The sequence below is a fragment of the Alligator mississippiensis genome, chromosome 6 (assembly GCF_030867095.1).
Source record: "Alligator mississippiensis isolate rAllMis1 chromosome 6, rAllMis1, whole genome shotgun sequence".
Lineage (NCBI taxonomy): Eukaryota > Metazoa > Chordata > Crocodylia > Alligatoridae > Alligator > Alligator mississippiensis.
This window is the reverse complement of record NC_081829.1, coordinates 5,483,957-5,511,173: the sequence shown is the minus strand read 5'-3', so window position 1 is coordinate 5,511,173 and position 27,217 is coordinate 5,483,957. Positions and strand designations below refer to the sequence as shown.

The 27,217-nt window shown below is 52.0% G+C and overlaps 3 protein-coding genes and 1 long non-coding RNA gene across 8 annotated transcripts; 2 read left to right on the top strand and 2 right to left on the bottom strand.

Moving 5' to 3' along the window:
• Positions 1-1,959: 1,959 nt before the first annotated feature.
• Positions 1,960-5,843, bottom strand: FAM229A (family with sequence similarity 229 member A). 2 transcript variants are annotated; one of them, XM_006274800.3, is made up of 3 exons: positions 4,042-5,843; positions 3,800-3,933; positions 1,960-2,179 (listed from the first exon to the last, which is right to left on the bottom strand). In XM_006274800.3, the coding sequence occupies exons 2-3, from the start codon at positions 3,916-3,918 to the stop codon at positions 2,077-2,079; spliced, it is 222 nt and encodes a 73-aa protein (XP_006274862.1). In that variant the 5' UTR covers positions 3,919-3,933; positions 4,042-5,843; the 3' UTR covers positions 1,960-2,076. The 2 variants fall into 2 exon arrangements, with proteins under 2 accessions (XP_006274862.1, XP_019354444.1); XM_019498899.2 differs by having other exon boundaries at positions 4,526-5,843.
• Positions 5,825-7,241, top strand: TSSK3 (testis specific serine kinase 3). Its single transcript, XM_006274799.3, has 2 exons — positions 5,825-6,104; positions 6,578-7,241. The coding sequence occupies exons 1-2, from the start codon at positions 5,933-5,935 to the stop codon at positions 7,234-7,236; spliced, it is 831 nt and encodes a 276-aa protein (XP_006274861.2). The 5' UTR covers positions 5,825-5,932; the 3' UTR covers positions 7,237-7,241.
• Positions 7,242-8,058: 817 nt separating this feature from the next.
• BSDC1 (BSD domain containing 1) lies at positions 8,059-20,895 on the bottom strand. Of its 4 annotated transcripts, none has more exons than XM_014611146.3 (11): positions 20,796-20,895; positions 20,161-20,221; positions 17,626-17,742; positions 16,299-16,469; positions 16,133-16,187; positions 15,016-15,131; positions 14,012-14,080; positions 13,719-13,800; positions 12,499-13,035; positions 10,411-10,514; positions 8,059-10,319 (listed from the first exon to the last, which is right to left on the bottom strand). In XM_014611146.3, exons 1-11 carry the CDS (start codon positions 20,804-20,806, stop codon positions 10,287-10,289), a joined length of 1,356 nt encoding a protein of 451 aa, XP_014466632.2. In that variant the 5' UTR covers positions 20,807-20,895; the 3' UTR covers positions 8,059-10,286. The 4 variants fall into 4 exon arrangements, with proteins under 4 accessions (XP_014466632.2, XP_014466633.2, XP_014466630.2 ...); XM_014611147.3 differs by having other exon boundaries at positions 16,299-16,466; XM_014611144.3 differs by having other exon boundaries at positions 20,161-20,245; positions 20,796-20,821.
• A 13-nt stretch (positions 20,896-20,908) lies between these two features.
• Positions 20,909-26,415, top strand: LOC132251119 (uncharacterized). Its single transcript, XR_009462925.1, has 2 exons — positions 20,909-21,427; positions 21,582-26,415. It is a non-coding gene; the product is annotated as an uncharacterized LOC132251119 (long non-coding RNA).
• Positions 26,416-27,217: the final 802 nt, after the last annotated feature.

Here is a 27,217-nt window from a genome sequence, read left to right as displayed (position 1 = left end):
CAGGGGACAAAGCTCCCTATAGTCTCTGGCACAAGATGGTATACATCTGCTGCCAGGCTCCTCTCTGTCTGAGCTTTGCTCTCAACCCCAGGGCAGCAGGAACCAGGGATGTTAAAGCATAAGCTGCAAGTTGATGGAAAAACGGAGTTTCTGTGCCAGCTGCTGGCAGGGAACCTTATGCTCCACAGCCCATCCTCATAGGCAGGAGTCCTCCAACCCCCAGCACGTGGAAGCTAGTGAAGATGTAATTTCATTGGGGTGGCACGTGGCCTGCAGAGCCAGGTTTCCCTTTATATGGAGCTCTGACGGGCTCTCATCTTTGCATGGGGGGCCAAGATGGCAGGAAAACATTTCAAGTCAAATGAGGTAGACACATCAGCCCCCACACCCGTGACAGACCTGCTGCTCCAACACCAATTCATGCCTGATAGAGTAGAATTAAAGGATGGAAGCCTCCAATTTCAACAGGTGAGGAGCTGGCAACTGCTAGCTTAATGCCTTTGGCCAGAGGCAGAAAACATGCAGAAAGAAGGCTAATTATCACAGCAGAAGTACTGCTTTGACCACAAGGAGAAAACCTGTCCGTGTGGGAGATGGACCTCTCAACTTGTTGCCACAAAGGCCCACTGGACCTGGGAACCATCACGAATCTCCCCCTTTCTGCTTAAGAGCACCAGGCATGGCTGTGACACACATGCTCCAAATACACACACTCCATGGTGTGGATGTTAAGCAAACAAATGCCAACCCACCCATGCAAAGCAGGCCTGAAATGCTGCCAAATCAGGGGGCTACTCATGCCCCTTGGTGCAATGCAGGGGAGAATCACACCCCTGGTGCATCCAAGAGAAACAAAGGCATAGACATCTCAACATCTGCCTATGAAAAGCTCTGGATTAAAGAACTTTTCTCCCCCAACAAAGGTGGTTACAAAACTCACAGGCGGTTCAGAGATATAAAGGATAAAAGTGATTCCACATTTGGAAGGCAGGGATGAGGCAGCAGCGCTCTGTGCCCTACCTCCCAAGTGATGAAGAGCAGAGCCCTGGAGGAACCCTGGTTGGAGCAGCCTGCACACAACATGCTCTTACTGCTGGCTCCCTGCCACCTCCTTCCCTCCCCTGGGGGTGGGCAGCCCCTGTGCTAGTGCACGCTATGGGAGGCTCCCCTGCTACCAGCCACCCATCCAGCATTCAGCTCCTGCACAATCCAAGACCACCTGCAGTCCCATCCACTGACTTGATCACACTCCGAACCTCACCCTCCTTGCTCCGTTAAAGCGAATCTCGTCACCCCCACCAACCTCTGCCCCAACCCAGGCTGTCCAGCAACACCTCTGTGCTCAAATACATTCCCCACACTCCTCCCCATGACTGGATCAAACCCAGCAGGAGCAGGGGAGGAGGCTGCTAGTGCTACCTATGCTTCCAGCCAGCCAGTGCAGGGTCCGTCCAATTCCTCTTCCACCAGAAAGGCCAGAGTGAGAATAGGGAGAGCCTGGGAACCAGGGCACCCCACGCTCTGCCCTTGCAGGAGCTGCCTGCCCGCCTGCTGAGTTGGGTACCAAGCAGATGCTGCAGGGCTGGAAGAGAGAGGATGGGAATGGGAGGGTCAGGCTGGGGACAAACCAGTGTTCTAGAAGGGCATTGGGAAGCAGCCCCAGGTAGCCCAGCAGGGAGAGGCAGCCATGGCAGGGGCAGGGGAGACACATAGGTTGAACCCAAAGACTGTCAGGAGCAAATCATACCAGCTTCTGATAGAGCCTGGTGCCAAAGCCTCTGCAGCAAGCCAGGACCGCACAAGCAGTGCCCTCTGCCAGGCAACCTCCTCCACAAACCTGGAGCCGGTCATTCCCTGCCGAGACCCCAGGCACCAGGCACCGGCGAGAGGCCCTGCCAAGTCTCTTGGCGGGAGCCACGGCAGAGGAACCCGATGCAGAGGAACATTCTAAGACGTCCTTTTATTAAAATGTGCGTCACCGTTCTGCGTGGCGCCCTTTGCTGTTCTCCGGCTGCCGGGGCGTTGCTGGCGGCAGCCTCCGTGGCCTCAGCACTCGAGTCCAACTTGGGGGAACCGCTAGGTGGTCCGCGGCCTGCGGTTCCCACCCATGGCAATGTAGACGTCAATGGGGACGTTGGGCAGCGTCAGGCAGTGGCACCCTGGGCATCTTCTCAGTTGCCTGCACAATGAGAGAGAGTGGGGGTTGTGGGTGGGGGGAAAGGAGACCTGGTTGATTCCAGCCTCCCAGGAGGCTGGTGCAAGGTTGCTGACATGGTTATCTGGATGCAGAGAAACATGGGCTGGCCTGGCAGTCTAGCAGCTGGCTCCTGCCAGCAGGGGCTGGACTGAGTCAGGGGATCAGAGCCCGCCTGGACAGGGCAGGGAGGCAGCAGCACTCGGCTCAGACAGGTCCTTTGTGCCCTTTTCCTCTGGCTTTATGCAGAGAAAGGCTTTATGGGATCTGGCATTGCACCCCTACACCAAGGATACCAGGATGGAGCAGCAGCCTGAGACCCAGCTGGAATATACTGCCCACGTCCATCGGTAGAACAAGGGGAAGACCCCTCAGATGCCCCACTGAGGGGGGCCGGCATTGTCAAACTCAGCTCTCACAGGGAGGCGGATCCTGCACAGAGCCCGCATGTCTGAGGAGATAAAGGCCAAGGGGTTGGGTCAAGACCTGAGCCCGCAGGGGTGCTGCCGGGGGCTGATATGGCAGCTCCCAGGCAGCTGCCTCAGCACAGCAGAGCCACCCACCAGTCAGAGCAGTCTCGCGAGGCCTGAGCTGGGTCTCGTGCTCTGCGGCACAGCTTACTGAGAAGGCAGGGTGGCAAGGATGAGCGTGTGGCAGGGCCAGCCCACTTCTACAGAAACCTGGTTCCATTCACACTGTTGCTCTCTGCCGGTGATAGAGACACCAGCCCAGTAGGGAAGGGACCTCCCACACACAGCCATCCCAGCCCTCCTCCAGCTCATGTAATCCCTTTGCTAAGCCAGCAGCCCCTTCCCTGCTCCTCATCACTGTACCCCCTGAGCCCCCTTCTCCGCCACCCACAGGCTCCAGACCAAAGTCCTGAAGCCCCAAAGTCAAGGGGACTCCACCAGGGGTGCATCTGCTCCCAGCACTAAGCTGTACTAAAGCAGGTACCCAGGGAGGGCACACTACACAGTTAACCCTAACCCAGCCCTGCCCCTCTGGAGCTTTTTTCAGTGCCCAGTCTGCAGGAACCAGCCTGGGCTGTTAACATGGTTTGCCAGAGCTGGATCAGGCAACTCTTACAGCCAAGAGGCTGTCGCAGCCTGCCCAAGCTGGGCTGGCCTCCCCTGAACAGGAGCAGCTCCTATGGGGCTACAGCACCCTTTCTCTTTCTTTCTTTCCAGCCCCGAGATGTCTCTGTGGCCTCCTCCCCAGTGCTTGGGAAGAACACAGCTGGACCAAGGAGACACTGAAGAGCAGAGGGAAAGGGCTGAGACTCCTAGCCACTGCACCCCCCCCAGCAGGATCAAAGGGGGCAATTGAAGAGATTAAAATAAGGCAACACCCTCCCTCTCCACAGACCAGAAAAGCCCAGGTTTCTGGAGTGGGGGGGATGTATGTGAATGACCTAAACACAGTAGCTGCCCCTACAGCAACCAAGGGGATGGACCCAGCGGAAGCAGGACTGGCCCAGGCCAGAGCCCAAGTGCTCACTGGGGGTCACTTCCCAGCTTCCAGCCAAGAGAAGCTGCATCCCCTGCGCACAGGGAATGGCTGGCTCACATGTGCACTCAGCTTCAGGCCCCCCATCACTGCCCGTACCTTGCTGCAGTGTGCTCAGTGGCAACTGGCTCCTGGGTTTCTGGAGCAGCTGCCAGGCTGGGGGAATCTCCTGCCTCGATGGGGAATCTCCGAGTTTGTGGGGTCTCCTGAGAGTTCATGTCCTAGCCCCAGACCTGTTTGATGACGAGAGAAGCAAGGTAAGCATGGGTGATTTGGCGGGGCCAGAAGCTCAGCGCCATCCACCCCTTCACCTCCCACACCCTTGTGAGGCCCTGACACACTTTGCAGAGGCTTGGGAGGATTCCCAGGAGTACGCCTGGCAGTCTGGGAGCCTAGTGCAAAGGGCACAATGCGAGCAAGGCAAACAGGAGGCAGAGAGCCTTCTGCATTGTGACACGGGAGGCTCCTCTTACATCACAAGACAGCTGGGGCATGGCCTTCTCTGCGTTCCCAAGCCCATAGATCAAGGCCTGGGGCTCTTCCCTGGAGCCCTGGGCACAGACCAGAGCTGCTGTGTTGGGCACCATGCTGCCACACAGCAAAGCCACAGCTCCCACCCCAAAGAGCCTGCCCCAAGTGTAAGACCACAGCTGGTTGCAGACAGGGAGCACAAAGAAGCTGAGGCCATGTTGACTAGCAGCGTAGTCTCAGTGCTCCAGACTTACCTGGTCTTAATCTAGGGCTATTTTCAAGCCAGATCCCACCAGCCTGAGAAGGCAGATGGGAGCTGCCTCTGTTCCCCAAAGGCTGAGGAAAAGGTCTTACCTTGCAGATGCTGAGACCAAAGGAATCTTTGAGGTTGATCTGTATGTTCCCTCCTGGACGCCAGTCCCTGTGGGGATCCATCATGGGGTTTAGAAAGGGATCCCGTAAGCCCCTCACACTGGACTCTTACTTGGTCTGGTAAACTAAGACTGAGCACAAACGCAAAGCCTACTCCACAAGGCGTTTCCCTCACCGGTCCCCAAAAGCGGATCACAAAGTCAATAGGGCAGGAATCATCTTTGTTCCACCTCTGTGCAGTGACCAAGATGGGCAGCCCCTCAACAAAGGAGGTAGTGTAGCCTAATGAATAGCACGGGGTGGGCAAAATGCAGCCCACCAGGCCATTCTAGAAAATTAATATTTAGCTGCCCCTGGCTGCCCATCATGCAACCCTCGATGGCTTGCCAAAACTCAGTAAGCAGCCCTCTGCCCAAAATAATTGCCCACCCCTGGAATAGCACCTGGGCTCAATTTCTCACTGGGTCACTGGGCTGCTGGGTCACTGGGCAAGTCACTCTCTTTGTACCTCAGCTCCTCCATCCACGAAAGGTTGATACTAGCCTCTTTTGACAAGCACCGAGACATACAGATGGGGATGGTTCTGTAAGCACTAAGTGTTACTATGATAGAAGTAACCCATGGGCACCCCTGCCTGTATTGGAACCATAAAAGCATGGGGGGAAGGAACCTCAAAAGGCCATTTCTAGCCCAGCCCCCAGCTCAAGGCAGGACTGTCCCAGTCTAAATCACCCCAGACCCGTGGTCATCAAACATGCACTTAGCTCCCAGTGACAGAGACCTCCCCTCCCCTCCCTCTCCAAGTAGCCTGTTCCAGTGCTCAACCAGCCGTGTAGATCTTATAAAGACTTTTCTAACTAGCATGTCTCCAGATTACAATGGAAGCCGGTTACCTCCATGTCCACTAAGGAAAGGACAAGACCAAACCCTCCAAATTCACTTGAATCTGATCTTGAAAAATTTGCCCACTCCACTACAAATCTACAGCGGGGGCAAATATATGGGTTACATTAAGAGTTACAAAGTCTGTACATCACTGCATGGTGTAAAAATCCCTTACCCCAAATCCCCACAAACAGGTCCCTGGAGATTATCCCATCACTGCCCTGGCGCGACTGCCCAGGGCTGCGGGCAGGTTAAGCAACTGCCCATTTTGGGTACTCGCCTCCCATGGCAGCCCTCCCCTTTGACTCATAAAATACAAGGTTGCATCATAATAGGGGCTTTGCATTTTGATGTCCCAATCCAGCTGCCCCCTTAATCAAGGGACTTTGTCTAGGCTGGAAAATAATCTAGGATCTGGGGCTGCAACCAATGCAGGCCTGGATTAGGAGAAGAAGCAAAGCACAGAGATGTCATATCAAAGCATCTACATGATGACCTGAGAGAATGAGTGGTCCAAAATTACAAGAGGAGATGGAGGAGTTTTTACTCTCCAATGGCTACCAGCTGGGAAAGACCATTGGGGAGGGAACATACTCAAAGGTGAAAGAGGCCTTCTCAAGAAAGCACCAGCAGAAAGTGGCAGTTAAAATTATTGATAAAAAGGAAGGTCCAGAAGGTAAGAGGCCTCTCACAGAGAGGGCCACAGGCTAAACAGTTGGGGAAGTGGTCACTATCTACGAGTTTGTTACTCCTGATTGAAAATATAATTCAGCTTCCCCCAAGTGAATGGATATTTAAAAACCAAAACACACGACTAAGAGGACAAGTTCCTAAGGGAAAGCTGGTCCTTCCTGAGCTCCGCCAGGGTGGGGACTTCCCCTCTCACTAAGAGGCTAGTATTAATCTGTCCTTATCTTCCCAGCCCCTCTCAGCCTGAAATAGCCCAGTGGGTGGAGAAAGGGCTCATTTTCTTGGAGCAAATGGTTGCATTTGCAATGTCAACGCCTTTTAAGTCATTCTCCAGTGAATGGTTGCCAGCCCTGGTCTCTGCACAGAGCTGCAGCATCCATGGGAAGTGGTAGAGCACACATACCCCTATCTTAGCTTGTCTTCCTGGGCCTGGAATGAACCTGCCTTCTCTCTTCTCAGAGTTTATCCAGAGATTCCTGCCTCGAGAGCTCCAGATTGTCAAACGCTTGGACCACAAGAACATCATCCGCGTGTACGAAATGCTGGAGTCCGACAGGAAGATCTACTTGGTGATGGAGCTGGCAGAGGACGGGGACGTCTTCGACTGCGTCCTGCACGAAGGCCCACTGCCTGAGAGCCGCACCAAGGCGCTCTTCCACCAGCTGGTGGAGGCGATCCGTTACTGCCATGCATGCGGTGTTGCGCACCGGGACCTCAAGTGTGAGAATGCCTTGCTGCAAGGCTTCAACTTAAAGCTGACAGATTTTGGGTTTGCCAAGCTGCTTCCCAAGAATCGGAAGGAGCTGAGCCAGACGTTCTGTGGCAGCACTGCCTATGCAGCGCCCGAAGTGCTCCAGGGGGTGCCTCACGACAGCCGCAAGGGGGACATCTGGAGCATGGGTGTCATCCTTTACGTTATGCTGTGCGCTGGCCTTCCCTTTGATGACACCGACATCCCCAAGATGCTGTGTCACCAGCAGAAAGGCATCTCCATTCCTGGGCACTTGGACATCTCAGAGGAATGTCAGGATCTCCTGAAAAGCCTCTTGGAGCCAGACATGATACTGAGACCTTCCATTGAAGAAGTCAGTTGGCACCCATGGCTGGTGAGCTCTTAATAACTCTCTCCCCAAATAAAGGGGACAGATGGCTTCCAAAATGCTGACATAGTTTAATGGTACGCTTGGTTTCCAGTCTATCCTTACCTTCCCCTCCACACCCCCATGTCCCAGACACAGGATGGCTGGCCTCCAGAGGCAGAGGGAAAGGAGGGGCTGTTCCATTTCTCAGACCTCTCTCTCATCACATTTCATTCAAAACAAAACCACATGGCCTGAAACCCCTTCATGCCATTTGCTTTGTAGCTAGAAACAAGAGCATGTGAACCCAAGGGCCCTCGGTTCTCTTCCCAAGCACCTCACTGAAGCGAGGAGGCACAAGGCAGCATCTGCCCACCTCCCCAAGACCATTTCTAGTGATAGTCTCCAAGAAACAACCCACCGGACAGGACATGAGCAAACACTGAGTCAAGACCAGTAGCACTGGCTGCTCCATGGAGTAGTAGGTGCGCAGTAGATCTCTGAGCCAAGCAGATATTTATGTCCTTTCATCCTAATGGTCTTTTCTATGTCTTTTGAGTAAGGCAAGCTGCAAAATGCCACATTTCTTTTAGAAAGGTCAGGTTGCAACAAAACCTGGACTGAATGCACCCAAACTTGGAAGCTAAAAACAGTCCCTGGTCTGGCTAGTCCTTGGACAGGAGACTACCTGGGAATGCTGTAGGCAGTCATTGCTAACCAAGTGGACAGTACGGCTCCCCTTCATCTAGGTTTATACCTGGATTAGGATGAAATCACTCAGCTGGGGCTCCACCAAGCCCACCTGCTTTTGAGGGGTCGGCCCTGTAGATAATAAATAAGACACCCAACACAGACAGCCAATTCTGTAGAATTCCTTTAATCGCTGTTAACTGCAAGTCTGTAAAAGGTTCAGGAGAAAGTTATCATTACAAAACTAACAGCTGTTAGGATCTCTTTTGCCCCAGCTAGAAAATGCTCCTGGGAGATGCAATATAATTTAAAAGAGAGAATATTGCACAAACAACCAAAAGGTTAATTAACTAAAGAAAGAATTACGAAGAGAAATGAAAGCACTGCCCCTTCTCCCAGCTCCAACCACGGGGCACAAGGTTCCAGCTGGGCACCTCAGTTTTAAAATTAGACTCGAGCATATACACAGGAATCTCCCCAGAGCACAGCACTATGCGCAGCTTATGTGGTTCTCAGATATTTCTAGACGGCTACTGGCCTCCTGGCTAGAGGCCCTGCTACAGAAACCCTCCAGCCACAATGGTGGACCTACTGGCAATAGGAATGTCTCCTGACTTAAAAGTTAAGACAGTTCCAAATCCACGTAGAGGGAACCTAGCTGCATTTTCACTGCCTCCTCAAGATGCACCAATGTCAAGGACAGAGCTAGGCCACAGCAAAGACCCCGATGGGTCACTTTACACCAACAAGCTTTCGCCTGTCCCAGTGGGTGTTGCAGCCTACACAGGCTCTCAGACACGGATGTGGAAGACACTATCTCCAACCCACCTACAAGAGCTGTCACTGTTGTCTGAATCTCCCAGTTGGAAAATTGATGCTCCCAAGACCCAGAAGGCTTCTGTTATCTAGAAATAGAAGGAAACCCACAGCTTCAATTACGTGGCCCTAAAGAAGCAGAATGGCCTAGAAATACCATGGATAAATCCAATACTCTGAAAGCCAGAGACAGTGGGGATGGTCCCTGCCCACTGACGATAACTGTACTGGCCACATCTGCTAAGGAAGAGCATTTTGTGACAGATCAGAAGGAAACCCCCTCGTGGCCTAGAGGAAGGTCTGTCTAAAGCAGCCACTAGCAGTGGGGGAATGGGAGACGGAGCCTTAGCTGATAGGAACAAGGCCATTTTAACAACCTGTGGAGTTTGAGGAAAAAGCGGGAAGGGAAGGTCTGAGGCGGGGGGGATTCAAGCAGCAAAGTGAACAGAGACAGCAGTCAGCTTGTGCCACCAAGTCCCACCTGCTGCCAGACACCTTCCACCTCCCCTCTATTAAGAACAGGGGAAAATGGAAGGATGTGCTGACAAAGGCTGATATGGAAGTGGTGGACACTGGACCCAACAAGGTCTTTTACACGACTGAGCTGGGTGCTGACAGATGCTGACAAGGACAGGTTCTGCTTCTACCATGACCTAGGTCCACTGTCCACCTATAAAAACCCACAGGAATCAGGACTTTGCCAGATGAATTAAGGACAAATAAAAATTCCTGAAACCCAGCAGAGCAGAGGGAGGCAGCACAGTTGAGGAAGTCATGGAAAGGGCAAGGAGGAAGCAACTCCCTTCTGCTCTCCGTGAGAGGCCTCTGCCTCAGCAGGCAGAAATCTGGGTTTCCCTCTAAGAAGCTGCATCCAACAGAAGCAGAAGGAAGTACTGGGACTCCTGTCTTAACAGGAGGCTAGGCCAAGCGGAGGTGCAGAAAGGGACAGGGGCAGCAGTGAATTCCCTGTAGAGGGGCCTGGCTCCAGATCAAAGCCCCGCAGCCAAAAGCCTTTCCTCACAGCAAAAGGTGTAGTAGTACAAAGGGGTATCCCATGCAGCGTCTCCAGCCTCTGGCCAGTCCCAGCCTGGGGCTGGGGGGGAGTAATCTCTCACAGGGGTTAGTTGGGCTGGGAGTCTAGAGCCTTTGAAGCTGCTGTATTGTAGGTTATACACATACGCAAGCAGACAATCAGCAAACCAGCAGCTGAGAAGTACAGAATAATCCAGCCAGGTGTTCTAGTGTCCAGTTCAACCCTAGGGACCCACTGATGCCACCTGACCTGTCTCCAGCCCCCATGTCTTGCGGGGCAGTCACATTTGACCTTGCTGGTCTCTAGAACCTCTTGAGAGGCTGAGCCCCCTTCCCAAGCACCCCAAGTGAAATGCCTGCTGCCACCTCCTCCAGCATCTGAATGGGTCGTGAGTTTGAGCTACCCAAAAGATTTAGCAGGGATAAAACTCCTCCAGCCCAGAGCTGCAAACCCCAGCACAGTTACACATGAAAGGAATTGTCGGTCTGTGATTTAATTCACATTGGATGGTGGAAATGAGCCTGTGGTGTGCACACAGGAAGCAGCCTCCTTATTCCCAGTCCTCCCACTCTTCGTCTTCCATCTGTGAACAGGACAGAGAGCCATGAGTCAGCTTTGATACCACACCAGCCTCCCACTGGAAGCGCCAGACATAGGCCTGCCACTGCACTCACCTCCCCAGACACCTCCACCTTCGAGAGCGCCAGCTGCACCTCTTCTTCTGTCATGTCCAGGTCAAAGTCCTTTTCCCAGTCCTCGCTGATATCAGTGCTGGAGCCTGAAACCACAGAACCCTAGGATTAAGCCAAGGGCCAGCCCCCTGGAAGGCAAAGACACAAGCAGCCCAAGTCTCTGGGGGACTGAGTGATGTCTCACACACCATGTGCCAGGGTCACTACTTCCTACAGTGGAAGCAAGTCTCATCAACCCAAGATCAGTCTATGCATCTCCCTGATGAATAAGATTCCTCCACAAGCTTGGTTAGGGTGAGGGGAGAGGGAGAAAGGGTGGGTAGAGGTGTCAAAGAAAAAGCTCTTCCTTTCCCCAGCAGCCCTCACTACTCCCACTGAGGTGTTAAGTAAGGGTAGCACGTTCTCTCTGAAGCACGAGACCTTGGACTTCACTGAGCAGACTGAGACTTCTGGTGCTGGAATTGCAAGAGACAGCCCCTGCCAGGGCATCTGCAGGTACAGTGAAGTTCAAATCAACCTACTGCAACATCTGTGGGGTGCAGGAATGCCAAAAGCACTCCCCGCCAGGCTCCATGTGAGCTGCATCACATCAGGAATCCAAGGCAGAAGACTGTGAACAGGTCTTAGCAAACTCCCCTTCATTTTAATCACCCTGTGGAGACACAGCCTGCTTACGGCAGGTGCCAACTGTGAATGGGCACTGCAATTCTTTGCATTCAGGAATTTCTGACTTGCCAGCAACCTGGCCAACAAGTGCCGTGCAGTGCAAATGAGAAGCCAAAGGGCAGGAAGTCCAAAGGCTGCCGTGTCCCCATATAACATGTCAGGAGCTCACTACTGGCAGACAGCACCAGGTTGGGGAAATGGGGCAGGGGAGGGGACATACCCAATTGGAACTGGACTTCTGAGCCTGGAGTCGCATCTACTTGCAGAGGGCAAGAGGCAGGGAAACCACTCAGCTCCTGCTCCCCACCCCCAGGCTGAACCCTAGCAAACAAGAGCAAGTCCAGCTTTAATTGCTGACAAAAAAAAAGGAGTAAGAGTCACCTCAGGCAACCAGCACCTCAGCCATGACAGCGCCAGCCCCTGGCACACACTGGGCTAAGGGACAGAAAGGGGCACTTCCAGGAGGTACAGGGCATGGTTATGAGGGAACAAGAATGTCATATCCCTTCCACAAAGAAATGTCATCTCCCCCCGGCCAGACGGATGGAAGGGAGAAGAGGATGACCTGCTTTGTCCCACTGGGGCACAGATTTCTGTGAAGTCTCGCTCGACCATCTACACCCAACACACAACAGGCCAAATCAAGTGCTCCACTGGCCCCTTCGCCATTCATGCTGCCTACTCCCTATTGGTGTTCTGGCCTGGGAGTTAGTGAATCAAGGGCCCTGTCTCTGTGCTGCAAATCTCCTTCAGGAGAGGTGGTTTGATAGTGGCATCTCTGTCTCCCAATGGCTGAGGAAGTGCTGGACCTGCACCCTACCAGCCTAAGCCTTCAGAGCCAGCCTAACAAGCAGCAGCCTCAGTGTGGTTTCTGAGTCCTTCTTACACAGGGCAAATCAGGATCTTGCCAGTTTGACCAACCCCAGGGAAAACTAGCAAGTGATTTAAATTTGGTAATGAAACCACAGCTTCACCATACCCAGGGCTGAGCCTGCATGACCACCTCCCCACCAACACAGCCGGAGAATACACTTGCCCCTCACTATATGACATGCACTGAACTGGGGGGAAGGCGGTTCAGGAATGGAGCAGAGATCTCATGCTTGACTGGCCTACAGTTTTCTCCATTGCAGACTGCCTGCCAGGAGCATCCACTCAGACAGGGGGACTGGCGCACGGGTTATACAGGAAACTTGAGCAGCCAGAGGCTCCCAATATGGGATAAGCAATGCAGCTAATGGGTCATCCACCAAGGAACCCCAGCTCCATGTACATCTGACTGAGCTTAAGACACCCAGGAACAGAGCATATTCACCCTGCATTGAATCCCGTGCCCTTCATTGCTTAGCAGGGGTTCCCAGGGTGGCTCAGTGCTGACAGCAGATCCTGGCCCTGTGCACCCACCTTTCTTCCCATTGTTGGAGGGAGTAGATTTCCCACTGTCCGAGTTCAGCTCGAAGACTCGTAAATCCGTTGGCCCATCCTCTCTCAGAGTCTCTGTCCTGACCGGGGGCTTGCCCTCTGCCAGCTCCTTGAGCCCCGCTTGCTCAGAGGAGGCTGCTCGCTCCCGAGTGGCTGCAGGAGGATGTGCAGACTCTGTGGGCTTTGGCTCTTCAGCAGTCGCTTCCAGAAGCCTTTGGGAGAGGTTCCTAGGCCCAACTGGCAGCTGTGCTCCAGTCTCTAGCTGTGTGTCAGGCACAGAGGCAGGGTTTGCAATCTGAGTCACAAGGGAGACGCTCTCGCTGCTCGCAGAGGGGGTCACCTCCACGGGGGCTTGGGAAGCAGCAAGCACAGCCCAGCTTTCCTTGGAGGGCTCCTGGGGACTAGGAAGGGGGCTTCCCTCCAGAGTGGCTGGGGCCGCTGCTGCTGCAGGGACCACTGGCTTCTTGGGCTCGTCGGGTGACTTCACCCAAGGCAGGGGTGACATGCCCAGGAACTCCTCTGTGGATGGAGGGCAAGAGCAAGTTTCAGCAACTTAACACGAAGCATCACTGGGGAGATCATCACTGCTGGGAGGGAGCCCCCCCTGCCCAGGCAGTCCCAACAACAACCCTGTTAACTCCCTGCCCACTCTAGAGACACATCCGCAGAGGGGAGAGCACTAGAGCAGGCGGCACCCTGGATAGGAAGGACAGCTGTGGGGCTATTCACTCTGGGGGCTGAGCACAACAGCCAGCTATGGCCCAAGCCTCCCAGGGCAGTGCTGGGCACAGTGTCTGGCCCTTCTGGGCACAGAACATGGAGGAAAGCCGTGCCTGTCCTGCAGGGGCCAGCCAGACTCCACCCCCTCCTGGCTAGAAGCTCCCTGAGGGAGTTGTGATGGGGGTCAGGCAACAAGGCAGGCAGACACCAGCACTTTCACTGCGGGGTCTTGTACAGAACCCTGTTTGAAGAGGATTGCAAGCAGCAGTGCTGGAAGAATCCATCTCACCCACACTGCAGCTCCAGGTGCCATCAGCACAGTGCAGCTAACAGCACCGGAGAGAGGTTTGGGGCCCAAACTCTGGTTTCTATAGAAACACCAGGAGGGAGGGGAATGCTGCAGCTGAAGAGACACCCCCTCTCCCTTAAAAACCCAACCTAGCGCTCACACCCACTCTGGGCTTCCCTACCATCCAACTTACCCTCTTCCTCTTCCCAACCTGGCTCCTCATGATGCACGCTCTGCTCGGCCCTCTGCTTCAGGGCTTCCCTCCGAACCTCCTCCTGCATAAATCCATAAGACCAGCAATCAGCAGCTGGACACCCATCTCATGCTCCCAGATCCCTCTCTTCAAGCTCCCTCTCTTCAGCACAGCGTCACCACTGGCAAGGACGCAGAGAAAACGGGCTGGTCCCCAGCTGTAATTTGGGGGCTGGCAGCACCTTCCCTGTTACATTTCATATGTCAGTCCCCTGCACCTCCCACTCAACCCACCTGCTCCAGCTGATGCACTTTGTAGAAGTAACGCTGCCAGAACTCAGAATGGGACACGGCTGCCGGGACCTGGCGTCATTAGGAGGAAACAAGAAGGAAGGGTCTTAATGAAGGGACCTGGGAGCAGCCTGACACACCCCCGGGGAGCTCCCTGACCAGGCCTGAAGGTGCACAGCCACCGTCCTCCTGGCACAGCACAGCTCCCAGGGGCTTGCACTAGACATGCAGCTGCTTCCGCAGCCCAAGGATCACTCCACCAGATCCACCCCCCCCAGACTGAATGCACCACCTCAAGAGTATGCCCAGCCGTGCTAGCCTAAGGGAAAGAACAGGGTCTCACACAAGTCACCCAGCTGTACATGTTGGCCTGCACATCATAATTTCACACTGCCCCACCCAGGAGAGAGACTATTCCACCCTCATTAAGTCCCTGGCACCACCACAGGCCCCTGGAAGCAAAGATAACAAGCGCCTAAATCAAGAATCACCCTCCCTTCTTGGTAGCACCATTCTTCAGGAGGGAGAGTGGCTTCCACCTGAGACATGAACCCTGGCATGTGGACTCCTGGCCACCTGCTCTAATTGCTAGCCACCAATCTGGCTACCTTCCCCACCTCACAGCTTGACTGCTGGTCTCTTCCTTCCCATCCCTCCCTTCTGGGCAGAGGCCCCCTTCATGGAAAGCTTCCTGCATTGTCAGATGCAGAGGACCAGCTGGATGTATGAGATGCACTGCACACATATTCAGGGGCCTGAGCATGCTAAGACAGACATCAGGAGCTCAAACATAGTGGCAAAGTACTGCAGCTCAAAGGCAGAAAAAAAAGAGGTGCTCTATATGCTGCTTGCACATGGTCGGGCTCACCTGCCCACAGTCCAGTCCCATCTGTCTCAGGCTCCAGGCCCAAGAAGTACAAACTCCCCCACTCACATCCCCCATGCTTCCCACACCTGGGTGATGTCAGGTCCTGCAGAGAGAGTTAAGGAAACAAGCAGTGCCTCACCATCTTGGTGTAGAGAGCCCGGATGGAGGGGCTGCTCACCAGCAGCTCTGAGATCTCCCCTTTCTTCTCCTCCAGGTTAAACTGCAAGAACCAAGCCTCAAATTGCTCGAGAGGGCCTGCATGGGGCAAACACATAGAGTGAGGCCAAAGCAGTCATGGAAGGAACCAAAATCCAGCAAGCTTAATGGGAAAGATGCCAACAGTCTATCTAACACATGGTCCTATCTCTGACAGCACAAGCAGCAAATGCTGTGGAAGAAGAGCATATGTACAGGGCATGTCTATCGCAGTCCAAGCCCCGTCAGTCTCTCTGGCATCAACCATCATTGGTTTAGGGATGTCGGAGGACACATCTCTTGACTGTTCTGTTTAACAGCTACCAAAGGACCTGTCCTCCATAAATGTGTCTAATCCCTTTTTGAACCTGATTATACTGCTCTGCCTCTACAACATCCTGTGACAACAAATGTTAACTACATGCTGTATAAAAAAAAAACAAAAACATTTCCTCCTGTTTGTTTTAAGCCTGTCTCCTGTTAATTGGTGATGAGGCCCAAGTGCATGTAACAGCACCAGAATCCCACAGCAGCCAGGGAAAGGCATGTGTCCATCTGCTAACCCCCTACCCCAGCACATGGGCTTGCCGTTTACTCTACCCTGCCCCCACCCAATTGGAAAGGCCACCTTGGGCTCACAGTGCAAGGTGCTGAATTTTCACCTCCAAAACCCCCAGAACAGGTTTAGCAGGAACCTGCCTGGCAGGCTTCCTAGACACAGCACTGCAGGATGCCACAGCTCTACCCTGAAGGGGTTGGGAAGGAGTGGAAGAGAGCTTGGAATTTGTTGCTCTCTGCCAACACAGGGCCCAAGGAGAGCCAGCCACAATAATGGTTTGGGATAGGGACACTTATCTACTAACTAGGGAGCAGGCAAAGACCCAGAAAACTCATTCTACTCAAACCACTGAACAACAACCTGATGGCAGCTGCTTCCTAGCACCAGTGAGCCAGATTAGTATCAAACCCAAAGAGTCACAGGTGAAAGACCCAAAGCAATTCAACCCACACATACTCCCACAGACATCAATGTGCCCCCTCCAGCCCAGCCCTCCTCTTACCATCAGGTTCATTGCAATAGGTTGCTGGGTCTGACTGAAGACTGTAGAGGCGAGCCTGGAAAACAATGTGCAGGCACAGGAGGAACAGATATTAGTTGGGGGGAAGATAGAGCTGGGTGTGCAGGGCATGTCTCTGGGGGGCTGGAAGAGGGCACTCGGTACACACCTTGGTGCTGTCATATGGCTCCGTGGTGCCCGTGGGCGTTGCCATCAACGTTATAACATCGCAGTCAATAGTCTTATCTGGTGAAGGTGCAAATGTGTCCGAGATGACACCCAGGAAGTCAGAGAGCCCCTTCCTCACCTTTTCAGTTGTGCCTGAGGAGCCTTCTGTCTTCTTAAAGAGAAACAGAGATGTCCTCTAACTAACAGTGCCTGAACCAGAGGGGAGAATCCCACGTTGTATTTTCTTGTGGGAAGTGTCCCTTTAGAATACATTAATGGAGCATCCATCCACAGAGCTTTGTGAGGAAAGTGTGGTGGCAGTGACTAAGTGAGCATGGACAAATGGACATGGTAATGGCAGGAAGTGGGTAGGAAAGCAAGCATGAGCTGGGGGGAATGGCAGGCAGGAGTGGCTAGTGTGGAGAAGGGGCAAGGAACTCTGCTGTCACAACACCGATGCTAGGCAAGGGTTGAGAGCCTGGGGTAAGAAATGCAAGAATCAACTAAGGGGACAGGGTGGGTGTTGTGTTCAAGCAGGATCAAGGGTAGTACAAGGAGCTGCCATTCAAAACACAGGGAACCCACTATCTGGTAACTGCCTTCACTTGGCCTCCTAAGCACAAACCTGCAGTGATGCTGCTGAAGCTATTCCTCTCTCCTCAGAAGAGGCCTGGAAAAGGGGAATCTATCACTAGGCTTATCAAAATCCCTTGGCAGGACATACTGTGCCTCAACTCATGCCGCTGCTTGCTGGATAGTGGGGGCTGGGTGGCAAGCAATTTCAAAGCCTGGCAGCAGAACATACATGGGAGATTGGAAGGGGTAGGGAGGAAGTAGTTCCAGCCAGATGTTCAGCAGAGAATGGGGATTCACTTGGGGCCCTGCCTAATTCGCATTCCCAGGAGCAGATGGGTATCAGTAATAACTCTCCCATGCTTGTGTGGAAAGCAGGCCAGGGGCTCCAAAAGGCCACCCCTCCACGAGCTGCAAAAGCCAATCAGGAAGCTGGCAGCCCCTACACAGTATCTGCCTGCACACCCATACATGCACATCCCAGCCCACCTCATCCTGACAGCCCCATACGTAGCCCTGGCATTAAACGAAGGGAATCACATAGGGGACACCGCTAATTGTACTGGGAAGTGAAAATTGAATTTAAAGTCCAACTGAGATGCAAGAATGGGTTGTGGTGCTCCTGCTAAAAAGGTACAGTCCTGAGAAACAACTGCTCTGCTTTGCTACCAGGGATCTCCCTGCCAGATCCCCAGTCCTACCCTCTCTAGAACAAGCAAGAGGCAGAGCTTTGGCTCTCCGGGTTCAATACTCACGGCCAGTTTCTCCTTGACCACGCTGGCTGTGGCAGCAATAGTGCAGGCTGTATCATGCTGCACCACTTGGGTGAACTCAGCCAGGTCCCGTTTCATGAACTCCAAAGCTTCTGTGGACTGGAAGAAACAGACACAGATCATATCAACTCCAGTCTCTGAACCATCTTTGCCCTGGGAACACCTGAGACTTCAAAATCCTGAAACTGTAGAGGCCCCTATCCTAGCCAAGGAACCATCATATGGAGCTGCACAGCCCCTCAGCACTTAGGCCCTCCTGATTACAACATGGCTGGGAAAGTCCTATGTGTAAACCATGTCACCACTTTCTTTATCTGGCTTAAATGGACAGAAATAACTCTTCTGGGAGACTGCAGGGCAGGGGTAGAGGTTGGGCAGAGGGAAGGACAGAGCCAGGTTTTGGCCTTGGCAGATAACCAAGGATGGTGTCACAGGCAAGAAAGCATATTTTAGAAGTAGTACTGTATTTTTTTCTGACTGCTTTGAGGCAGACACTTCTGTAGTGCTGACAGGACCTTAACAAGAACTGTCACTACTGCACAAATCTACATGGGCACCTCTAAGGGTAACAAAGAGACCAAACAATTTGATTGTATTTTTGTGGTGGTTGTTTTTGTTGGGGTTTTTTTAATTTGCTTTCTTGAAGCCTTTATTGTTGTTTCATCCATCTTTGCCTGAGAACTGCAAATACCTGGGGAAATGAGCTGCAAGCTTGCTTAGCTTTGCCCTTATCCAAATCAAACTTCTCATGGCAAGTTGCAATAGGTGCCTCTAAGCCAGTGGTTCCCAATATTATTTTTTTTGATGCGACCCTAAATTGGCGACCAAAAGGACCTCCCAACCCTGCACCACGGGGGCTGCTGGGAGTGGAGTGCGGGGGCAGCAGTGGCCCAGGAGCAGGGGCTGGGGAGGGGGAGCCACCGTTGCCCCCTTTGTGCACAGTGGCCCTGCCCCACCCGCCTGCCACTCTTGGGCCACACACGCGAGTGTGTGCGCGGGCCCTTCGCAACCCTTCTGAGGGCCCTCCACGACCTGATTTGGGTCGCGCCCTGAGGTTGGGAACCAATGCTCTAAGTCTTCTAACAGGCCCAGGTGCTTTGAGAATTCTTCTCGGCTCCCCAGCACTGGACACCTTTTTGAGGCACAGATTTTAGCGCTCTAGTCTAGTTCAAGCCTTCAAGTGACCTTTCAAATCTCTCATCTGAATGGAGGGTGTCTGTTTACATCAGATTAAGATACTTTCCAGTAAACAAATTTTCCCTACACACAAAAATGGCATCGCTATTAAAAAGCAATGACAAGATGTATTTATCTCAGGTTTCAGTACCCAAAGCATTTTTTGTATTACATACATCCACCACCACAGAAACAGACAGTTGTGAGTACAGAGAACCAGTACAGAGCACCTTACACAATGCTGGTGAGAATGGAAATACTGGCTCAGTGTCCTAAACTAACAGTTCCTTTTTGGATAATTTCCATCACGGGTTTCACATCCTTACAGAGCAGCCAAGTTCTTTGCTTCCAAAGTCTCAACAACTGCTTTTTGATTCACTTCAAATTGATCGTAAGCTCTGAAGAGCATGTCCCACAGACAACGTTTTGCATTGTAATATGACAGCCTTACCCAGAGCTGTACAGCTGTTTAATGAAAGTATGTTTAGAAAGTACAGGCGGTCCTTAGACTTACGACATCCTTGGTTCCTGAAAACTAAGGCCCGATACCGTTTTCACCAAAAATAACCCAGAATTTTGTACTCAATCAATTATATATGGGTAACAGAGCTACATTAATGCGTTTATACTGTAGACAGCAATCCTATTGATTTGGAAGGACTTCTTTGAGGTGACTTTGATGGACTTTTTGAAGGGCTCCTGGCTGGACTTTGTGAAGGGCTCTTGGCTGGAGTCTTCTCAGGAGCCTCGGCTGCAGGTTTTTCCTGGAGTCTCGTCAGCTTTCTTAAAGAAAGTGTCCAAGCAAGTTTGGACAGATGTTCTCCAGGGAGACGAGCAACACAGCGAACTTGTTCGCTGGCGTGGCATCGCGTCAGCTCAAGCGTTGTAAATCGAAACTGACCTCAGAAAATTGAAACAGGGTGTCAATTTATAAACGCTGTAAGTGCGAAATGTTGTAACTCGAAACATTGTAAGTCGAGGACTGCCTGTACAGCGTGACATTTGAACCGCAGGGGGGAACAGTGCGTTGTCCCTAAGCACCTAGCTACAAACTTTGCCGAGGGTTTTGAGAGAGGAATTCAACACCACATCAGTGGGAAAGGGCTATTTAGATGCTGATGATCAACCAGGAAGACCTTCTAGTGAAAGAGGCTTATACTGCAGAAGAAAGAGCACCCGAAGGGAGGTCTTCTACCGGGGCTGGTCTGCTCAGCTTGCAGAGAAGCCCACAAGAGAAGTAAGGTAACTGGATTAAAGCCCCGTGTGTTTCTATGGGGCAACACAAAGTCCGGTTTCCTCGTGCCGCGGTGACCGGGCCCATCCCGCTGCCGCACCCCTTACCTTGTCTTTGACAGCTTGGTAGCTTTGCTGCAACCAGCTTCTCCACCAGCCTCCATCTTCCCTGTTACAGGACAAACACATGAAGCTGAAATTGCGAACGTCACAATGTAAATGCCGGCCGAGCAGCCCCGCAACGCGCACGTCAGCATCTCCGCGGGGGCAGCGGCTGCAGCCACCGGTTTTCCTCTGCGCGCAAACCCTCCGCACCTGTCCCCTCCCACCCGGCAACCGCCCTGCAAGTGTTTCAATGGGGTTTCGTGTCAGTACGGATTTCAAAGCTCAACGTTTTTGCCCAATGAGCTGCCTGCGCGGTGCCCCGTCCGGACAGCGGTCCTGATGCAGCGCGTGGCGGGGCCCCACCTGGCCCTGCTGGGGGCCAGGCCTGGGGGGAGGGGGCGTGGCCCGGGCCCAATCCGGAAGGCGGCGCGGCCCAGCTCTGCCCCACAGCAGGGGGTCGGGGTTTGGGGCTGGGCCCGAAGCAGGGACCAGGCACCCCGGGCCTGGTCCTGCGAAGCGCGGGGAACGGAGGGAGCTCAGCCCCCGGCCGGCTCGCAGCGCTGGGTCGGGCTGTCCCCGGGCTTCCCCCCCCCACTCCCGCGGTGGCGCCGCCCCCCGCGTCTCCCCGGTCCGCTCACCCTTCCGCCATCTTGGATGCCTGACGTCACCAATATTTACTGACCTTTGCCCCGGGCCGCCCCGCCTCCCGCCGGATTATTTTTAGCCCCGGCGCCAATCGCCGGAAGGGGGGTGTGATGTCACTTCCCCTTTCCCCGCGGGCGGGGGAGTGGCCAGGTACGGTGGCCGGCGAGGGTCGGTAGATGTCCGCGTGGGCGCTAGGGGGCGCTGTGTGATCAGACCATGCAGAAGGACTTGGACGTGGAGTGACTGCCTGGGCGCTGCCTGCCCAGATGTGCCGGGCAGCTGGCTTGAACCTCGGGGTGCCCCCCCTGCCCCCTGCTTCCCCAGTGAGCATCTCTCTGGTGGCTCCTTGTTCCTACCTAAGCGCTGGGTTTTGGCCCATTTGCTGCCCCAGCTGGAGGGGTTCATGTGACAACTGCCTGCTTTCCTGGCACTGGTGGTCCTGTGTGAATGGCAGCTCTCAGCACGGCTGCAGCCAAAAACCCAGCTCCCTTCACGTTCCCTGTCGCTCTGTCAGTGCCTTTCCCTTGCCAGGGTGATCTGTCGCAGGACTCCTGCAGCCTGGTATTATTCCCTCCAACAGTGCCCTCTTTGTGCCAGCCAGAAGCCGGGCTGCGTGCGCTGCCAGGTAACAGCTTCCCAGCAGCATGGAGCTGCCAAAATCAGCAAGGGCTCCAGCAGCGTGAGCTTCCCCCAGAGGAGCGGCTGGCTGGAGCTAGTTAGGATTGTGGTGGCGTATGCGCTGTTTTCACTGCAAAGCCGTCTCTCTGTCTTTGCTGCAGGCAGTCCTGCCTTCCTGCCTTGCCTCGGGGGAATGACTTCAATGGCAGCACTTCTGTGTCAGAAAGAGCACAGCTGTGGTCCTGGTAATTAGCTCAGAAAACCAGCCTTGAGTGAAAAATAAGACGGGGAGAGAAAAATCTACCCCTTCCAGTGAGGCCCCGATGGAGTCGGCCCCCTTCCCCCACCCTCCATCTCCCCTCCGGCATCAACAAGACTTGAAAAGGAGCAAGCAGCGACTCATTTAAAAGCCTGATCCTGCAGGGCCGAGCACCAGAGTTGTGGTTGTTCGTTCTTCCACGATCGTTGTGTGGGTTTGCATGCTCTGTGCCTCTACGTACTTGAGATCTTGAGTTAAGAGTGAGAGAGGGGAAAGAGATGTAGAGATGATGCATCACAAAATGTTTCCATGTGAGGGATGAATTGGACTCTTGCGTCTCTTGCTGCAATCCGCTGACTAGTTTCTGATCCCCTGGGTCTTGGGCCATCCAATCCAAAGAATGTGATGGTGTGGAGGCTTTGTCCTCTCAGCTGCGTGTACACACTTTGTTGCATTCACCCTCCTACACCAGGGAGCCTGTGGGGCTGGGAGCAAGCTGTTTAACCTGCCCTAAGATGGAACAAGTTCAGAGGCAACATTTTTGGTTTAGGTGCCGAAAATAGCAAAGCTACTGTAAGACCAGGCTGGGTGCAAAAGGTGAAGAGGGAGGAAATGCATCTTTCTTACCCCTTGAATGGGCAACAGGGAACCTACGGATCAAGCTACAGAATGCTCTACCTGCATTGTACATTCATGTCCAGATGCTCCCTCATACACATCATTAAGCACACATCATATGCTGGGAATTTTACTGAGCAAGTTATATGTGCTCATCAGAATTGCTAGCTCTGCTTGCAGTGAACACCACCACAAATAAGAGAAACAAGCTAACAATCTGTAAAAATACAATTTAAAAAAATGATTCCTTTGTTCCACTATTTGCAAAGCACTCAAGTGAGCCAGGGCAGACATGAGTAAACAGACAGTTTGGCAACAGATCCTGCTGGATCAGTTTGAGTCAGTCAAACCCATGGAAGAAATGGATTCCAGAGGCAGAGCCTGTCACCCCACTGATAAGGCCCTGTCCCTCTCCCCACAAGGAATGTAGATCTGGGGACTTGTGACTAATCTCTGAAGCGGATCTGCTCCAGCTGATCTCAAATCCTGGGATGATGCATCAATAGAAAGACTAGAGGGTTGGGCGCTTACATTTCCATCCTCTCGCTCCAGCTATATCCGTGCATATGCCCCACTCCAGAGGGAATGCCTCTTGCTGAACACAGGAGACAAGCCTGGCTATGAAATGGCCAATGAATTCAAGCCATCTGCTTCAGATTACTAGCTGAGTGACAGCTTCATACGGGTCAATGACTTTCATTATCCCAACAAGAGACTGCCATGTGCCTGCATGTCAAGAATTGTCCTTCATTTTTACACTGCTAATTAACCAGCAATTTCATCCTCTGCCCATCTGGGTAAATTTGGGGGAAGGATTTTTTTTTGGTGGGGGGACTTGTTTTCCAGACACTTTGGGAAAGGTCAAATTGCAGTGTTGTTCTTGTTGAAGGATCGTATAGTGTCATTAGGAATTGGTAGGTCCCAGAGGCTCTGCTCCTGCAGGTTATCAAATAATTTCTGTGCTCTCCACATCCAGATCTCCAAATCTAATGAAGGGCATGTGTCCACATTACTGTCAAACCTGAACATCTCTGTCTCTGAGCCTTGCCATGCTGCAGCATCAGGTCTTATGCTTCTCCTCACAAGGGATACTTCTGGAGAGGTGACACAGGGGTGCACTGGAGCCAGGTGACATCTGAATTTGTGTAGTTGCAAAGAGGTCTTCAGGCCATTCCTCCCAGCTGCCACCCTTGGCTTTTGCCTTTCAGGCTCCCTCGCTTGATTTATTAAGAGCTGAGGCTCACAAAAGGAGGCAGGCACCCATGTGCACACTATCAAATCAGTCCATAAATTTCCCTTTTAACAGCTTTTGTTGTAGAGACATCAGTCCCTTGGCTGGGATAGGGCTTGTTAGTAAAGAGAAGGTCTTTTTTGAAACAGTTGCTATTTATAGCATACATAAACCCTGCAAATAACCATTGTCCCCAGTCTATTATTAAGAGGTTTGTCTCTTTCCTTCTTACCCCCTTTCTGCCATCACTGGTTTGAAGCAAAAGTCTCCATCATCAGTGTGTGTCATCTGATCTCGATACCTATTATATCAAGGCTGGCTAGATTTTCCTGGCAAATCAGTCCTTTTAACTGGAAACATCTTGAGCTTAGGGATACTGCAGTAGCCTGAAGAATGTAAAGTGAAGATAAATTTGACAGTAATGAAATCACTCCCCCCCCCCAATAGCTGCTGTATCCTGACCAAGTCAAAAGAAACCTCAAAGGCTCTCTGGGGTGGAATTGTTTTTACTTTTGTGTCCTGTCCAGCACTGAACATCTTGTTAATGTTTAGCAAACAATAATCTGGGTGTGGGTGACTTGGGGAATATATAACTGACAGTGTAGTCTTTCATCTCTAGGCTGGCTTGCAGACAGTATATACTGAGTTTCTGAGGATGCTGTTCCTCAGATACTTGCTAAGTTCTTACCGTCTGTTGTCTATTTGGTGGACCTGAATCCTGAAATTAATTGTGTCTCAGAGCAGTTGTTACTGGAGTGGACAGGTGTCCACCCCTCAGAATCAATCACTGTACGTGGCGCTTACGAGATTCTTTGTCATTGTCAGTGGAATGAACAATAATTGAATGGCCACGAAGACAAACACCATTTCACCCGAGAGTGAGATCATACAGTCAGAGTACATCAGTGAAAAATTCAGTATGAAGGATGCCTGCAAAATTGCTACTTGTACCGTAGCTGTCAACTAACAACTATCATCTGTACAATATTAAAAATCAGGAAAGGGACCTAGTGGGCCTTTACCTAATGACCTGCAGCTAATGTATTTTTCTCCATTATTCAGTGGGGGAAAATACAGTTTTTGTACTACAGTTATTATCGGTTCAACCAGGAAACATTCCTTTAAGAAGCCCAAATGATGGGGAGGCATCTGACCCTCTCAGAGTGGGAAATGGAAAACCTGTGAACTTAGGAAAATTGGGCTCCATCTGAATGGTGCTTCACATCATGGAGCTGTGATCTTTGAAGGAGGAGTGTAGACACACAGATCAGCCTTACTGCTCCTTCCCCGATGCAGGGTGGAGACATCTGCTTGAGTTTCTAAAGACACTTGCATCCTCCTAGGTCAAACAAACTGGGCACATCTACACAAGAAGTTTACTGCGCAGAAGACTAAGTAGCTGGTCAGTAAACATCTACATGGGTGCTGGAGTAAACTAATTTTTTTTTAACTAATTTTAAAAACTCCACAGCAGCGCCTGCCAACTAGCCCCGTACTGAAGCATCCTTTTGCCCCAACCAGCCTCTCCACAGCACGTTGAATGGGCAGGCGGTGAGCAGCCCCAGGCTGGCAGACTGACCTCCTGGGACTCCTCGCTAGCCAGAGCCGCTCTGACTCAGTTCAACATGCTGCAGTCCCAGGCACATCTTCAAATGGCAATACACTCTGGAGTAATAAACTCCAGAGTTTATTGCTTCGCATTAATTGCACATGTAGATGTGCCAACTGAGTACCAGAGAAAATGCCAGGGGAGGGGAACCATAGTAAAATGGAGAATAGCTGGCTCTCTGTTCCCAAAGATGCGATAGGACACATGCTTGGCCCTGAGCATTTGAATGGGAGCCCAGAGTGCAAGCAACAAGCACCAAAAATTGATCCCAGGTGGCAGCTCTCCAATCCTAGTTAAGCACAGAAGTGTTTCAGAAGATCTATTAAATCAGAGATTCTTTTACAGGTTTCAGACTCTGCCTTAATTCCATCAGATTCTCCCTTCCGTCTGCTCCACAGACTTCCCTTAAACCAGGACCATAGCACTGCCCTGTTACAGATCTGTGGTGATTTGAGCCATTAATGAGTGCAGATACCTAGTATTTTGAAAGTATTCTCTCTTCAGTGAGGTATTGAAGAGAGAGCAGGGATGAGTGGGGGAAAGGGCTCATGGCCATTTTAGGCCACGATAGTCTTAGAACTCCAGTTATGCAGCGTGGGCCTCAGTATGTGCTATTTGTTACGGTAGCAAATCATACTGCAGACTACCTACTTCTGCAGGATTTGGTGTTGGTGATTCAAAGAGAAGCATCCTTCCCTCTGAGTCAGTATTCAACCAGTGCCCATGCGTGTTGCCAAGAGCACTGCGCTGCTCAAGGGGCCGTCTTTTAGATGAGATGTAAAAGGAAGGTCCCAACTGCTCATACTCCCACTTCTGCAGGGTTAGCTTAATTCCAATACCCTGCCCAGGTTCCCGTTTAAGCAAGTATCTTATGTTTCTCTAAATACTCTGCAGAGCTTCACATGATTCTCTCTTGCACTTTCTGTGCTGTGTATTGCATAAATCTTCCAAGTACTGTTAGCACCTCCCTTGCTGTATACCAGAGGTAATTGCAGCGGTGGTTCAATGCGGTGTACAGTATGCTGTGTGTGTATTTGTAAAGTGGTTTGCGATTCTTCAGGAGGAAAGGTGCTACAGACGTACTCAAGATGATTCTATAATGCCCAGAAAGCAGCTAGGATTGAACCATCAAGTGTTTGGAGGACTATTTTTGGTGAACAGGTAACAGTCACAAAGCAATGCTGTGTCATTTGCAGTGAGATACTCTGCCATACAGCTCCTACAGCACTTACTGGGCTGCAAAGCCAGTTTTATAAAGAGAATTATGTTGCCAATTAAGGCATTTTGTTGACAGAATTTTTATTATTTAACCCTTTCCTCTCTCGTATCTGCCAAGCTTAGAATGCGTTTGCAGGAAGCTGCTTACACTGAACCTTTTGATTGAGCCTAAATCTACAGCCCCTCACCTCAGGCTGACTGTAAAGGAAATCCCTCCAGAGGTGTCACTGGTATTTATTTAATGGGAAGTGCTTCCGCTTTATGCTGCTCCTACAATGCTCTTGCTTACAATGCTTTGAGTCCGAGTTGTGGATTCCCAATTGGTTTCCCACATGCTACAAAATGAGATTTGGAATTTTCCTCTGGGCATTTCAGGTGCGCTTGCAAAGTCCCAGCCCATCTATACTCCTGCCAGCAGCACTGTTAGCCAAGTAATACAATATTTAAGTTTAAATACCTGCACTCAGAAGGCTCCAGTTATCCGTCACGTCACAGACCCCCCCTCCCCATCAGGGTCCCCATCTAGCCCCCTCCACTGAGCCCAGGATGCTTACAGCTCCAGTTTCAAACCCCTCACCCCATAGCAATGACTTTGCAGCCTGGGCTGTGGAACCAAACCATGAAAGACTAGTACAGAGCCTTAGCAGAGACCAGAAGAGTAGCTAGAAGAAAGATCCTTTAACATTCAAGAAAGTCTGCATTTCTCAACATCATTTGATGTTGAAAAATGCCAGTGCACAGGCTCTCTCTTCCTCAGAAGTTTTATAATTGTTGCAATACCTTAAGTTCTGTCTGAGTGCCTGAAAACATGCACTTAGGCTCCTCCTGGTAGGGAATGTAGCAGTCCCAGTCTAGGGCACCC